At 41.5% G+C, this 17,178-nt stretch overlaps 1 protein-coding gene across 1 annotated transcript in view; it reads right to left on the bottom strand.

Moving 5' to 3' along the window:
- RNF149 (ring finger protein 149) overlaps positions 1-17,178 on the bottom strand; it is an 82,900-nt gene that overhangs the window by 33,158 nt on the left and 32,564 nt on the right. The window contains exon 2 of the mRNA XM_073614776.1: positions 1,958-2,208. Coding sequence (XP_073470877.1) covers positions 1,958-2,208 — 251 coding nt within the window. The remainder of the gene's footprint in view (positions 1-1,957; positions 2,209-17,178) is intronic.

Below are 17,178 nucleotides of genomic sequence, written 5' to 3'. Positions count from 1 at the left end.
TAGCAAACATATATGTATATATTCAAGGTTCCCTTGCTAGGGTATACGTGCTTACTACCATATTGTTACAGCATATCTTCTCTTCCATTTGTTCATTTATTATTTGTATGAAACCATTTTATGTGCAATGTAGATCTGATTCTACACATTTTTTACTTTAACCACTAGTACCACTATGTCCTAGTTAAAGTGTTTATAGTTGAAATCTTACATATATTAAGAATCTCATTCTTGGTTGTTAACTAGAGGTCGACAGATATATCGGCCGATTTTTGGCATTTTTTAATTAATCAATTGATTGTGCTGATAAAAAAGGCTGATTTAAGGGTCCTTTCACACGGGACGGCTCTGTGATAATCCGCCCCGTGAACATCCGCTTGCTAAGTGGGGATTGCTCCGTTGAAATACGGACATACTGTCCGAACGTGTGAAAGGGGCCTAAAATTTCAGCAAGACTTGCAAATTGACTTCTGTAATAGAAGATGCAAGTTGCCTGAAGTCTTCCTGTGGGCAGCCTGCCAAGTCTGAGAAAAAAAAGCAAAAGAGATACAATGTTTATACTTATCAATGGACTGAACTCTGTGTAGGAGTTTTCAGTTTAACCATTCAAGACTAAATCTTTTCTGACACTTGTTGCTTACAAGTAAAAATCCTGTATTTTCTGCTAGAAAATCACTTAGAACCCCCAAACAGTGTGTATATATATATATATATATATATATATATATATATATATATATATATATATATATATATATATATATATATATATATATATATATTTTTAGCAGAGACCCTAGAGAATAAAAACGGCGGTTGTTGCAATATTTTATGCCACACGGTATTTGCGCAGTGGTCTTGCAAACGCAATTTTTGGGGAAAAATACACTTTAATGAATTTTAAAAAAAACGAAACAATAAAAGTTAGCCCATTTTTTTCGTCCAAAAGTTTTAAATTACCTGTTTTTGTGTATTTAATATTTAAGATATAGTTTTTTAATCTAAATTATGCATACAGGTGAACTGATTGGAGGTTTGTTTTGTTTAAAAAAAATGTATAAATGTAAGACATTTTCTGTATCACTTAATACTTAAGGCTGCTTTCACACAGAAGCAGGCGGGCGTTGACGGTAAAACGCTGCTAGTTTTAGCGGCGCTATTCAGCCGCTAGCGGGACGCTTATAACCCAGCTAGCGGCCGATGAAGGGGTTAAATGCGCCTGTGTAGCGCCGCTGCCGAAGCGCTTTGCAGGCGCTTCGGTAGCAGTGCCCATTCATTTTAATGGGCAGGAGTGGTGGAGGAGTGGTATACACAGCTCCAAAGATGCTGCTTGCAGGACTTTTTTTTTTTTTTTAACATCCTGCCAGCGCATCGCCTCAGTACTTGGGCTTTCACACTGAGACTGCAGGGGAGCCGTTTTGCAGGCACTTTACAGGCGCTATTTTTAGCCCAAAAGCGCCTGAAAAACGCCCCATTGTGAAAGAGGTCTAAAAAAAAAAAAAAAAAAAAAAAAAAAAAAATCGGCCATCGCCCACCGCAATTTCTAAATATCGGCATCGGTCAGAGAAAAACCCATATCGGTCGACCTCTATTGTTAATGTTTCACTTTGCAGCATTAAAACTCAAGCACAGTCAGTTAGTTATGGGACTCCATGTTCGGATATGTTTATTCAGAACTAGTCTTACATGATTCCAATGATGCACCCCTCCCCTGTCTTTTCTACTCTTTATCAGCAATTCTAGTGTATTCATTTTACTACCACATTTTATTTAAAAGTAGCACTTGCTCCAATCGCATACCTACTGCTCTTGCCAACCCTATTTTCTACCACATTCCCATACTCCCTGCCTTACACAATGATTCTCTCCCTAATGTGATGTAATCCGTCAGTAACATAGCACCTTTCTCATGTACCATCAACAGACACACACAAGTTAAATCAGTAGTCATAGTCACCTGATTTCCATACTGAGCTCCTGTATACAAAAAACGCTGTATATAGTAGAAAATGAGCCAGGCCAAGGATATAATCATCATGGTGATGAAGGCAATAGCTACAAACACTACCGACTGACCGCTAATAAATTCCTGGACATGGCGAGTGCCTACAGTAATCATCATCTTCACTGGGATTTGTCTTCTTAGAACTTCCATAATATCCATGCCTTTAGGATAGCCAACCATTATTACGACTGTATTGCCAGTTCCTGCAAAAAAAGACCAAATAGGATACAATTATTGTCAAATCCAACACAAAGAACTACAATACAGATAAAATAAACATAATTTTTGCAACTTGTCTATTAAAAAAAAAGAAGGCCCCTTTCACACTGGGTCGGTGGGGGCGTCGGCGGTACAACAGCGCTATTTTTAGCGCTGCTGTACCGTCGTTCTTGTAGCTGTATTCGGCCACTAGCGGTGCGGTTTTAACCCCCGCTGGCGGCCGAAAAAGGGTTAAAATCCCTCGTACAGTGTGGCTATAGCCGCGTTATATCCGCGCTGTCCCATTGATTTCAATGGGCAGGAGCGGTTTAGGAGCGGTGAATACACCGCTCCTTCACCGCTCCAAAAAAGCGGTTTGCAGGACTTTTTTCACCGCCCTGCCTGCGCACCGCTTCAGTGTGAAAGCCCTCGGGCTTTCACACTGAACAAACAGCGGAGGCTGTTTAGGGGCGGTTTGCAGGCGGTATTTTTAGCGCAATACCGCCTGCAAACCGCCCCAGTGTGAAAGGGGTCGAAGGGTAAAAGAACGTGTAAATGAAAGGACTGAAAACATTAGGAGTAATCTGGTTTCCAGAAGAAGCTGATGACAATTTATCATGGAGACCTAGGTAGACAGGAACAAAGCCAGATATACAGGCAGACATTTTAATAAAGCAAAAAAAAAAAAAAAAAACCCTGCATGTGCAAAGTGTACTTCTATTTAAAATATATCTTTGAAGTCATTCTGTAAAGAGCCAGTCCACTGGCTCTGAACAAAAACATGTGTAGCTTTTAATGTAATAATTATTCATCAATATAACCAAATACCCCAAATTTCAACCACTGATGGTTGCCACATGCAGCAGTCGAGGCAAGCCTCACACAAACATAAGTGGCTTTTTTTTTGCACAGTGGTAAATCAATGTAGTTAAACTTTAGCAAGCAGTTACAATAGAATCAATAATACAGATTATCAAACAAACATACATACATGGGATAGAACATCCCAGCCAACTATTTTAAGATCACAATCACAAGCCTACATTTTCCCACTTTGCTGCTCTAAAGGAGTATTACACTTTATAAAACCAGCCCCTGTACACTTTTCATTGTGCCTACGTTTTGGCTCCATGCACACTGGCTTAAAAAACGTTGCTTCTTCAGGAGTTTAGTGTTCTGCCTGTAGAAGCAGCTCAATGATATCCTACGTGTCCATGAACATTAGGACATTAAGAGGCATATTTTGAGTTTACCGTTAAGAGGCAGAAAAAAAAACCCTTCTGGTTCGCGTTTCTGATTGGAGCTTGGAGGCAGAGAAAAAAAACGTAAAACTCTCCTAAACTCGTCTAAACTTTGTACAAAAAAATGCTCTATATGAGCGTTTTTTACTCCAGAGAAAACATGTTTTTTTTAAGCCCAGTGTGCATGGAGCCTTTGAGTGGTAAATCTGACGGATCTTTTGAAAACGCTCTGTATCATTTTTTGTTAGAAAAGTAATGCAAGCCACCACAGTTTAGGATTAGTAAATTGCCAAAGATTACATTTATGTTTTTGGGTTCAAAGTGGTTTTAAAGGCTCAAGGTTTAACTTCAAGCATTCTATTCTTTGAAGCAACGGTATAAAAAAAAATAGGAAAATGCATGCGTCGCTCACGCACGCACACCTCGATCTTCCCACACATGTGAGGTATCGCCACGAACGTCGGATCATGGATTCTAGCACTAGACCTCCTCTGTACAACTAAAGTGGTAACCTGTAAAGGCTTTTAAAGCGTCGCCTATGGATAGTAAAATTTTCGTTAAGTGTTGCCGTTGTGCGGCTGGCGCAATTTTAAAGTGTGATATGTTTGGTATCTATTTACTTGGCGTGGCATCTTTTACACTTTACAAAAAAATTGGGTTCTGTACTGTTTTTTTTTTTTTTTTTTTGCATAAACATTTTAAAAAGTGTATTTTTCTCCTAAAAACTGTATTTGAAAAACCACTGCGCAAATAATGTGTGACATTTAAAAAAAAATACAAAACCCACCAATGTATTCTTTAAGGCCTCTGCTGTTTAACGTTTAGGGGTTCTAACTCATTTTTTAGCAAAAAATCAAAACAAAAACACCACACAGGTTTTCTACATGGAAACGAAAAGTGCCAGAAAATGCCCTGTCTTCAAGTGGTTAAGCAATGCTGCTTTTAAAAACACACATCTGCCAACACTGAGACATGTAAAGCTGCCAAATACAGTATCCAAAATTTAAATACCACAACTGACCAGTCCTGGATAATTAATGACCATGCTATTAATGAACACCAAAATTGATACCTTAAAAGAAAATAATGAGCCAAGCCAACTTGTTCTCTGTATTTCAGGCCAGACAACACGAGGTTCCTCTAATCTGACAGACAATGGAAGTTCTGTTGAGTTTAGCGATACAAGAGCTGGTAACAGAATAATTAATTTATTGCTGATGCACTGCAGGAACTGCAAACTCAGGCATAAACCCAAGGGAGGAAAATGCCCTAGGACATTTAGCTAAACGTATTCTAATAAACCACCAAGATAGCTGGAATCCATTTACTAAAAAATATGAATCTGCAGCAACAATGCACAAATGGAAAAATACAGCGCTTCTAAATAAATGAGGCATATACTTCCACCCATATAGGCCAGGCTCATGAAGAAGGCAGATGTCCAGACAGGTGCTGGGAGAGAGCTGAACACACAAACAGCTTGACTCAACCTCTCTTGGCAAAACTATGTCAGCAAACCCCCAGGGACACTCACTGTGCGTAAAGAGGAGGAAAACTTCATATTGCGGTGTCCGTTTATTATACCATAAGGGGAGCTTTAACTCATTCACAGCTGTTTAAACCATATACACTATACCTATTATGGCATTATACATCTGAAAACAAACACATTAGCAAACAAAACATAAGGATTCCAAGAGAAAAATTAAATTTATGAAAAGTAGACATTGTAAAATATAATCTGATTTCAGGGCTTGTTCCACAGTGCTTAGGAGTATGAAAGCTAAAAACATGATTGGCTGTTAAAGAACATGACCGGAAAATTAGCTAGAAAAAAAAAAGAAGCAGCAGGGAAAATACATCAGCACCTTTGCTTTTAGCTACATTTGAAAGCCCAACTCTAGAATTAAAAAAAAAAAAAAAAAAAAAAAAAAAGTAAATAGGTATCCAGCATAGAAGAAAAATAAAAAAAAAAGCCACTTTGCAATACTCACCTCCCCCTGCAGAAACACTGCTCCGTGGATCAGAGGCCATCTTCCAAGTTGAATGACGTCTAGATTCAAAGTCATTCAACTCACCTTCTCTGAACCCAGGCTGTTGACAACTCCTAAAAGTTGTGTCATTCTGTCAGTCTGGGGTTGTACCACCGCACTGTATGAATTTATTAGCTATGCATCTCTACAGACTTGAGATCATTGTTGATCAATATGGCCTAAACTGGCAGGGCTCACATATATGGATATCAGCAGAATGCTCACAGCCATGCATTCACCAAGAGATGGGCAGGAGAGTTTATTTTTTTAACTGCCATTGTCTGCCTACAGAGATAAAAGTGGCTGCTGGGGGCTTCTAGCTTCTCTCCTGCCGATTTAGTTTTTTAAACAGTAGTATGTACACTTTGAGGATTTGGAAGGTCATTTTACAGAAAATAAATAAATTACACTACGATAATTAGCCAGTTCATACCAACAAGTCTTTATCTGATATCAATGTGTACTGAAAATTAGTTTTGTTGATAAAAAAAAAAAAAAAAAAAAAAAAAACATAATATCTATCTATATCACTTTCAGGTACATACTACTTTTCACAACATTTTGATGCAGGTTCCTTTAGCAAGCTGATGGCTAAGTGGCTAATGTAACCATTTGACCAGTCAGCATGTTGTGCTAAAAATCTGCAGCCTTTGCACCCCTTTATTCTCAAAGGTTCTTTAAAGGAATCTCATCAGAAAAAAAAAAAAAATCTAAATAATACAAAAAACAAATTTAATAAAATCTATAAAAAGGGACACTCACAAATAAATGCACTCTCAGTATCATGTTCTGCACATAGTATAAAGTAAAGTAAACTGCATTCTCACTCTCCACACCGCCTGCTGGTGGCATCAAATGTGCCGACTTGACTCCGTTCCTATACTCATTAAACCTCCAAAGGCTTCCTCAGGCCACCGGGTGGTGTGGAGGCCCTGCGGTGAGAATTCAGCTTCCTTTTATACTTTGCGCAAAACATGGCACAGAGTGCATTTGTTTGAGTGTCCCGTTTTGAGATTTTATTAAATTATTTGAAAACATATGAAGAGCACCATTGGTTTTATTCCTTTTGCAGGAGTACATATCACATGGAGGGGAAAAGGTTGAACAGAAGCTCCAGTCCATGTGTCGGGGCCTGTGATTGTTACTGGGAGCCAGGATCCAGTTGGAGTATATCCCTAGAGAGGCAAAAGTATGCTTGACCATGACTATTGACTAAGGTCCAGTGCAGGAGGTGAGTGCATATGGTTCACTGGGTATTATGCATGTGACACATAGGGGGATATGTTGGAGACTTTTTGTTTCATTATTTGGGACTCATTTATTTAAGAGACTGTTTTAATTGTGCTACATCATTATTTTTATCACATCTTATAGGGGTGGAGTGAAAATGCCTAACGGTGCTGGGCAGCAACTAAGGATTCACAGATTTGTGAGTATGTTGATTTGCTTGCGATTTATAGACATTAGGTTTATATTTCTAAGATAGTTTATGGTATTTTGCATTACTAGTGACTGCGCTGATTTTCGTCTTTCACTCCCCATATTATGTTATACAATGCAAACAAATTCCCTATAAAATAGACTACACAGGACTTTCAAAAGGTACCACATCAAATATAAAATAAATCATAAAAATTGTTATTACATCATAGAAAAGTTTAAAAAAACAAATTGTTGCACATACTGTTATCTTATGTACGAACCATGTACAACACTACATTTGGGTGTATTAACAGTATGTGCAATAATTGCCGTTTTTAACTTTTCTATGATGTAATAAAATGTTACGATGCCTTTTATATATGGTGTGGTACCTTAAAAGTCATGTGTATAACCTGTACAATTAAATTGAAAGACAAACTGCCATTATTTAAAGTGCCTCTGATTAACCACTTCCGGACCTCCCGCCATCATTATACGGCGGTACTTTGAAGTGGAATATCGTTGGTATGGCAGCAGCTAGCAGAGGCAATCGTGTCCTCTTCAGTGTTAGGTATGGAGCTGAGTGAGGGGAAGATGGTACCACTCGGCTCCATAAAATTGCAGGGTGGAAGCGATGTTAAAACGTCACTTCCTCCCACAGCTCTTAAAATAAACTTTTTTTTTTTTTTTTTTTTTCAAACGACTTTTTTTTTTTTTTAATTGCATTGCATTAGTGTAAATATGAGATCTGAGTTCTTTTTGACCCCAGATCTCATATTTAAGAGGTCCTGTCATGCTTCTTTTTTTACATTCCTTGTAATAGGAATAAAAGTGACACAATTTTTTTTTTTTTTAAAAGAAGTGTGTAAAAAAAACAAAAACAAAAATGTAAAATAAATAAGGAAAAAAAGTAATTTTTTTTTTAAATGTGCCCCGTCCCGCCGAGCTCACGCGCAGAAGCGAACACATACTTGAGTAGTGTCCGCATATGAAAACAGTGTTCAAACCACATATGTGAGATATCACCGTGATCGTTAGCGCGAAAGCAATAATTCTAGCCCTAGACCTCCTCTGTAACTCATAACATGCAACCTGTAGAATTTTTTAAACGTCGCATATGGAGATTTTTAGAGCCCATTCACACCTGAGCGTTTTGTAGCTTGAAGCCTCAAGCTACAAAACGCTTGAGGGGAAAAAAAAAAATCAATTATTCTCTATGGAGATGGTTCACATCTCCACTCCAAGTCTGCTGAAGCTCAAACAAGTTCTGGACCCTTTTTTGTCGCGCGAATCGGGCAGATTTGGGCGTTTTTGGAGCAGGAAGCAGATGACAAAATCTAACAACATAGCAACAAATGATGAAACAGATGATCATTTTTCCTATTGGCTAATAAAAAAAAATGCCAAAGCTCAAAAACGCCGGACAACGCTGCATGGAAACGCGCAAATATGCCCGAAAAAAAACGTGCAACAAAACGCCGGAAGAAACACTCAAAAACGCTACGCTCAGGTGTGAATGCAGCCTTAAGGATAAAAGTTTATCGCCATTCCACGAGCGGGCGCAATTTTGAAGCACGACATGTTGGGTATTAATTTACTCAGCGTAACATCATCTTTCACAATATAAGATAAAATTGGGCTAACTTTACTGTTGTCTTATTTTTTAATTCAAAAAAGTGTATTTTTTCCAAAAAACGTGCCCTTGTAAGACCGCTGCGCAAATACGATGTGGCAGAAAGTATTGCAACAACCGCCATTTTATTCTCTAGGGTGTTAGAAAAAAATATATACAATGTTTGGGGGTTGTAAGTAAATTTTCTAGCAAAAAAAAAAAAAAAAAAACAAAAAAAAAAAAAAAACACGGTCTTTAACTTGTAAACAAGTCTGAAAAATAGGCCCAGTCTTAAAGTGGTTAGCTAATAAAGTTCAGCTGTTCTAGTAGATCTTTTCTGACATTTTCTTAGTCACATCCTACAGCAAAAGCCACGGTCCGCAGAGAGCTTTCAAAGAATCAGAGGGATCTCATTGTTAAAAGTTGTCAGTCAGGAGAAGGGTACAAAAGAATTTCCAAGGCATTAGATATACTGTACCATGGAACACAGTGAAGACAGTCATCATCAAGTGGAGAAAATATGGCACAACAGTGACATTATCAAGAACTGCACTTCCCTCCAAAATTGATGAAAAGACGAGAAGAAAAAACTAGATAAAGATTTACATAGCTTTACAAATGTGAATATATGCATCTTCGCCCCACTGTTGGGGCAATGTTGCGGGAAGCGGTAGGGGATCGGGGGAGTGGAGTTGTAGGCTACATGCAAGAGTGAGGTTGTGCCCCTCGGTCCCCTTACTCTTTTCGGGGGTGTGGGGGGGGGACGGCGGGGCTGGCCGGATCTTGTGGGGACTTACTATTTAAGTAACCAGGGTTGAGTCGGGACGCTCTGCCTATAATGGGTCTAGAGGGGGACCTTTTTTTCTCCCTTACCGAGGGAGATCTGCAATCTGGACCTTTACTAGAGGGGTTTCCCTCCGGGAAATTCATGTGACATGTTTATCGGGTCTACGGGGCTCCCCCCGGTGGAGCGTATGATGGCGATACAGTCAGCCGAATTCTCCTGATTTGGAAGGTGGGAGCATCATGGGTTGTGGAGTGTCTCCGCTGGTCAGACTGCTCTGTCGCCCCCTTATTATTGTGGGTATCACGTTCCTCTCTGCTCTCCACACAACACACAGATCTGTGCACCTTAAGGTCTTGCCATTATACCTGTGTTTTCTTTTATTTCCGTCCTCGCGACCCGCAGAATTTTCATACAGTTATTCAACTAGCAGCGATTTGCTTATTAGCCTCACCCACTGGACTGCTTTACAGGATGCTGGGGAGGGTGAGCTGCGAATTCCCTGTAGGGGGGGGTCTCCCCCCTCCCCCTTGGAGCGGAGGGGTTGGGGGGTTCGCTGGACCCTATGGAGATCCTTTCTATAGATGACGAGGAACCGGTGGGGACCTAGTGTCTGTCCCGGGGAGGTCTAGAGATTTTTTTCTCCCTGTGCCATTGAAGCTCCATGGGCTGGATACACACCGGAAGAACTAACCCTTGGGAATTTTAGATAATATGTTCGCCAAGTCGGTAAGGCCCCCCTGGGATTGATATATGCCTAGCAATTCAGCTGGGCTCTATAGCGGCCCCTCTTGTATGTTTTGCTTTTATATTGGCTGATAAAAGTTGATGAACTGGGTGGCCCTTACCTCCCCATGTGGGGGACTCCCTTCTTTTTGGGCTATCACAGAGGGAGGAGGGGGTCGACCTGGTGGGGAGCGGGGAACTTAGTTATGCTATAAGGATTTATGTTTTAATGTATTGTTTGTTTGGCCTGTTTTTGTTTCTACTGTGGTAGTTGGAGTGGGTTGGGGAGGCTCTTCCGAGGGCTGAGCCTAACTGTTGCCCCAACTAGGTCGGCGCACGTTTGGTGCAGTGCGCCATTGCAACTTGTCGTTGCCTTCTTAGTTTCCAGAGTGGTGTAAAAGATCATTTGACTTCCTTTCTCCTTCCTCCCTCTACTTTGTAGACGTATGCTGCTACATGATCTGAAAGGCCTCTGGAGCTCGAGAGAGATCTCATGGCTCTCCGCCGACAAGTAACAGACCTGCTGAGATATAAAGCCAAGGCAGAATTACAGAGATGCCTCAAGATATGCTTTGAATCGAGAGCTAAGTGTGGCAAAGTATTCGCTAAGACAGTGAGAGACCATATATACCTCAAATTGTATCCCCGTCTGGTAAAAAAGTGACATTACCTAAACAAATCTTAGGCGAGTTTAGGGACTTCTATTCTTCCTTATATAGTCTGCCAGATCAATCCCCTTCAGAGGCCCAACTTGCTGACTCTATCATCTCATCCAAACTCCCTCAACTACCTTCTGACATAGGAGATGAGCTAGAGAACCCCATAACCCTAGAGGAGGTCCAATAGGCAATTGGCTCATCCAAACTGAGAAAAGCCCCTGGGCCGGATGGCTTCACCCTACAATATTATAAGCTCCTTCTCCCAACATTAGGCCCCCACATTATTAAACTGTTCAATGCGCTCGAGTCTGACACCTCCTTTCCTCGTGACACCTTAAAAGCTCACATCTCAGTCATCCCTAAGGAAGGAAAAGATCCCACGTCATTAGGCAGCTACAAACCTCATTGCTGAATATTGACTTGAAACTTTTCATTAAAATTTTGGCCACACGACTTGCAAACCACCTGCAAACATTAGTCCACTTGGATCAGGTTGGATTCATTCTGACCAGGGAAGCACGGGACAATACAGTAAAAGTATTGAACTTAATACACAGAGCTAAAGTGACCCATACCCCTAGTGTCTTTCTAGGGACCAATGCGGAAAAGGCATTCGATTGGGTGAACTGGCGCTTCGCGTTAGCAGTATTGCGTCACATTGGTCTAGGCGATAAGATGATGCACTGGATTGCCAGTATTTACTCTACCCTGTATATTATATTAGTCTAAAGCTAATGGGATCCTCTCCGACCCTTTCCCTATACCCAATGGGACCAGGCAGGAGTGCCCCCTGTCCCCTCTCTTTTTTGCACTCTCTCTAGAACCTTTTTTGTGTAAAATCAGTTTAAACCCAGATATCATGGGATTGACTGTGGGGAACTCACAACATAAAATATCGGCATACGCCGACAATATGCTCTTTTCCATCACAAACCCAGTGGTGTCCCTCCCTAACCTCCTTCATTAATTTAAAGTTTAAAGTATACGGCCAAATCTCCAATTTGAAAATTTTGGTAAGTCGGAAGCCATGGGAGTTGAGATACCCCCGTCCCTTCTTCGGACCCTTAAGTCGAACTTTGGGTTCCAATGGATGGACACGGCCCTGAAATACCTGGGGACGTTTGTTCCTGCTGACTTGTCTCACACTTTTCACTTAAACTCCCCCCCCCTTACTGGCCAAAACACACTCCCTACTAGAGGCATGACATCAAGGTTTGCACTTGTGGTTTGGTAGGTGTAACCTCCTCAAGATGTGCATTCTACCAAAGTATCTATCTCTTTCAAGCCTTACCGATCGTCATACCCCCGCTTTTCTTTAAACAAGTCCATTCCCTTTTCCTCAAGTTCATCTAGGCACATAAACCTCCTCGTATTCCCCAACTCCAATAATCACTTCCTAAATTATACGGAGGACTTGCAGTCCCTGACGTGATGAAATATTACCAGGCTACTCTCCTCTGTAGATTGATCGATTGGCACGGTCACTCTACAAACAAACTTTGGGCGCAAATTGAGCAAGCTCAAACAGATATTTCATTACGAAGGGGCCCCTTGGTGTTATCAAGACCTACCACGTGCGTTAAAACTACACCCCCTGATCGGACCCACACTGCGAACTTGCTCGCAACTTATCTCACAAGCCTCTCTGTCTACGCGTGACTCTCCCCTATTTCCAGTACTAGGGAACCCCCAATTCCTGCCAGGCTCCCATGATCGACGACTCTGGCACTTGCTCCTATCCGGACATCACCAAGCATCTCACTTTTTGGGGAATGGCAGTTGGCTTTCCATTACATCCTTAATGGCTGCTACAGGCCTCTTTTGCATTACTTTTTGGACAGCTTTACAGTTGCACAACTTCCTACTTTCTCTACCAAGCCCTAGAGGCTTTAGTCGCCAGTTGACCACTTTTGACGAATGTTGCTATGAGGAAGGAACTCTACCAAGGGTCCTCTTCAAAGCCTGCAATCTACTGAACTGTCCTATTGAACAACCAGAGCTACCCTGTCTGAAACACTGGGAAACAGATCTACGTTGCAGTTTCTCGATAAAGCAAAAATGCAACATTATAAGGTTCGCCCTTAAATCATCCATTTGCACGAAAACCCAAGAAACCAATTACAAAATCCTAACGAGATGGTATCGCACACCATACACACCTTTTACATAAGTTCCACCCCTACCACCACAGATCACTGCTGGCCGTGCCAGGAGGGAAAGGGAACACTTCTTCATATTTTTTGGTCCTGCCATAAAATTGAAAATTTCTGGAAGGAGGTGCAGAGGATCACTTAGGAGTTCACGGACTTTGAGATCCCGGAAGACCTGGCCTTCTTCTTGTTGCATGTGTTGTCCCATTCCAGAGAAAATATATAAAAAGTCCATAATACGTCACCTGTTAAAATGCCACCAAATCCTGCACACCCTTATATTGGAAAAACCCTCATCCCCCTACTATAGGCTGTTGGAGTCAAAAGGTGGAAGAAATTAACAAAATGGAGGATTTGATATTAACGGCACAACACAAACAGGAAAAGTTTTCCAAGACTTGGAGACTTTGAAATATATTCATTTTTTCTGACAAAGGGAAAGCCCTGCTGGCCCATAACCGGCCAAAAACACGTTACCACTGGCATACTGTCTTTAGGGGGAGCCATGGTATTCCTTGGTCTCCCCAATATCCCCTCTCCTGACCCCATCTCACCCACCCTTTTTTTTTTTGTTTATCTTTCCCCTCCTCCCTCTCTTTTTCTCTTAGCTGTTCTATTTCTCAATCTTTTGTACCATTAAAAAATAGGGAAAGGGTAGTTCTATACACCTTTCATAGGGCTGTTTTCATATACATACCCACCTGTAGATACAAGAGTGATATCTATTGCGGAATTAGTATCAGTAAAGTTTTAATGACGTGTCATTTCCTTAATACTGACTTTCAGTCTGGCTTACATATGTACCTTTCATGTTTATGTGAACAATTGTACAACGTAGATGCAAAATGATGGACCTGCCTTTTCCTGTTTCCTATAAACAATTTGAGAAAAAAAAAAAATTCAACACTGAGGGGAAAAACTAGATCATGGGTGCTCATGGGTGTGGCCCTCCAGCTGCTGCAGAACTACAAGTCCCATCATGCCTCTGCCTTTGGGATTCATGCTTGTAACTGTCAGCCTTGCAATGCCTCATGGGACTTGTAGTTTCGCAACAGCTGGAGGGCCACAGGTTGAGCACTCATGAGCTAGATCAGGGGTCTCCAAACTATGGCCCTCCAGTTGTTCAGGAACAACATGCTTAGTCATGTCTGTGAATGTGAGAGTTTTACAATGCCTCATTGGTACTGTAGTTCCGCAGCAGCTGGAGGGCCATAGTTTGGAGATCCCTGAGCTAGATGATAAACCTTAATGCTTACACAAACTACATATTGCATACATTTTAGCAATTATTTTTAGGATTAAAAGTATTGTTGTAAACAGCCTGGACTATTTTCTAATAGTACCACCCAGTCTTACAGATACTGTAATCACAAGGTTGTCACTCTTTTCTGTGCCTTCTAATCTCCTTGGAGCAGACTTCTAAAATTCTCTAGGAACAAAAGCCAATGTGAGAAAAAGTAGCACGCAGCCCTGCAGCCAAGCTTTTTTCATGTGATTCTCCCCTTTTAATTGGCACATCAAAACAGATCATAGCTAAAAAGAAAAAAATATTGCTCCTTTATTTATATTCATCTGGGTGGGGATTTTTTTATAGGACAACACTGGGGGAATTAAAAGGTTCTACTTTTCTTTGACATTCACTTTTACATCTGCTTACATGGCTAAGACTACAAGCTGCAAAAACATGATATGAAAATGGCTTCTGAAATGCCATTCTGGGAAATTAAAGTTAAATTATTATCTATTACTATCCATTAGTACTGCTATAATAAAAATCAGAGCAAGGTCCTGATAAGTTTTTGTCCAGTCTTGGCTTTTCCACAAATCTGAAAAGTACTATTTTACCAGGTTCCTTTGGTAAGCAAGACTGCACTCAGTCACATCTCAAATGCACAAAGGTAGCTGTGCAGAGATCGGCCTGTTTTACACTTAAGGTCATTTTTGCATCATTGCACACAGAGTTGGGGGATTTTTAAAGGTTAAAACAGGCAGTGCACAGGTAACATATTGCCTCCCAGCCGCATGTCAAATGCCCTCTGAAAAGCAGTTCTTAACCTTGTAAAGCCTGCATCACTTCACTCAGTTACATGGTAGTTGAGATGGCAGCAGTCCTGTGAGAGGGGGTATAATTTATGCAGCCCTGCAAAGTGAAGCATGTGTTCAACCCCCTCAAGCTGCCATGTTAGAGGTGGGGGCTGGTTAAACCACAGCACAACTTTGTTTGTTTCCTCTTGTAATTTTTTACATTTTATTGCCATCACAAGGGATGAACAACAACACTTCCAAGCCCTGTAAAAGTGATCAAGCAGCTGTATAACCAGTCTGATTACTTTTACCTGCAGCTATAATCCTGGTATAACTGCTTCCATCCAGGAACATACAGGTAAAAATTATATATTGCAGCTTACCAATTGTTGGATGTGGTGGTGGCTGGCTGCATCAGTTATCCATTCTTAGATTTCACTTATTTTCACCTGGCGAGCCTGCCACTCTATGGAGGAGCAACAGAGACACTCTTGGACAGCAGCATTGTCTGGAATCAGTAGTGTTAGATTGACCAACAAATAATAGCCAAACTCCATCCAACACTTTTAAGGGTCAATTCACACTATGTACGGTGACCGGTGTTTTACTACACTGTAAAAACACCAGTCATTGCTAGAACACACAAACAACAAAGATGACCATTGTAAGCACCCCTTCAGTGTGAAATGGTTTGTGTCATCTCTTTAATATCCACATTTGCTGGACAGCTTGATCTGTTGCAAAAAAAAACCCTACTTATTGGCAGGATGAACAAATAATAAAACAAAAAGTTACAAGAAAGACTGCTATAAAAATGGCGGTAACAGACTGCATTACATATGTGATTTTTTATTTTGCCTTTAGTACCACTTTAAGGCAGCATGCACCCCTGATTGATTTGAAGTGCTTTTCCAGAAGTGCGTCAGCACTCAACACTGGATTTACATTTTATTCTATTGGTCCCAGTCACATCTGAGCAATGTGCAGTCTCTAGCTGCACTAAAGAAGTACAGGAGCTTCTTTAATGGCAACATCTGAAAGAACCACACAAAAAAAAAAAAAAAAAAAAAAGGGAGTAACATGCATTTCTTTCTCGAACATCACGGGACACAGAGCCACAGTAATTACTGATGGGTTATATAGGTATCACTGGTGATTGGACACTGGCACACCCTATCAGGAAGTTCAACCCCCTATATAATCCCTCCCCCTTGCAGGGATACCTCAGTTTTTACGCCAGTGTCTTAGGTGATGGACGTGTAAAGATGTCCTGTGCTGAGCTCCAAAGGGAATATCCTATATCCTATACTGGGGCAAGCCAGGCGAACCGGATCCATTCAAAGTGTCTTTTCATGGCCGAATTGAATGGTACCCGGGCCTCGTGTCCGAAGAAACGAGGTTTTACCCGTAATGCTTCTCTTTTTAGAGAGCTGGACCCCGCAGATCAGAAAATGGCTTTAAACTTCCTAATTTCTGGCGAGGTGCTTTACGGTCCCAGAACTGTTGGATTCCCCTACTGGTGGGGGCCCCAGTCTCTGACGGTTTTTTCAAACGGAGCCCACCGTGAGAGGTGAAGATTGGGTCTGTGTAAACGGCACCCTGCGGCTGGATAAGGTAAGAGGAGATTCCACAGAATTTTTGAGTTCTAGTGGCTTTTCTCCTTTAAGGTAAATGCATGCTATGCCTATTGTGACCACCGGGGGCTGCCAAGAGCACAAACCTACACATGCTGACTGATTGTCTCAGGTGTTGTAATCGCTGTGTATGTCCCAGCGTATCAAGCAGGCTGCAAGCAGGTAAGGTGGATGGGGGGATTTCTCATGTTTGAATGTTCCCCCCCAGGCTAGAGAGGGGCCACAGGGGTCTAGAAAGTGGTTATACCACCCGGGCTCTGTGGCCTAATGGCCACCATCTCTGAAGATAGCCGTTCAGGCAAATCTTGTTACCAGTCTCCCTCCTTCCCCCCCCCCATCCCCAGCCTTTTCTCCAGAGCATGACAGGAGAGTCGGCAGTGCGGGAAGCGCTCGTTTTTTTCAAAACTCGGGGGGGGGGGGGCGGTAGAGGAGGGGGCGGGATGTCAGCACAGAGTGTTTAGACTCCCACTCAGGCCAGCTGCAGGCTATTAAAGGCACTCTGTACAGGTGCACTCAGCCTTCTGAGAGACACAGAGCTGACGGTCGCATGTAAGGTGGGACACAGGCATTCTCCTAGGCAGCATTTACTGAAGTAACACCAGACTGAGCATTGGGTAGCAAGGCTTTTAGCCAGACTACATCGCTCAGCGGACAGTGTTCATTTGTATACCTCACACCTTGTTGCTTTG

This window comes from Aquarana catesbeiana, linkage group LG02 (assembly GCF_042186555.1).
Source record: "Aquarana catesbeiana isolate 2022-GZ linkage group LG02, ASM4218655v1, whole genome shotgun sequence".
NCBI classification, from domain to species: Eukaryota; Metazoa; Chordata; class Amphibia; order Anura; family Ranidae; genus Aquarana; species Aquarana catesbeiana.
Note: the sequence above shows the minus strand (reverse complement) of the source record. Positions and strands in the feature narration are given on the sequence as shown.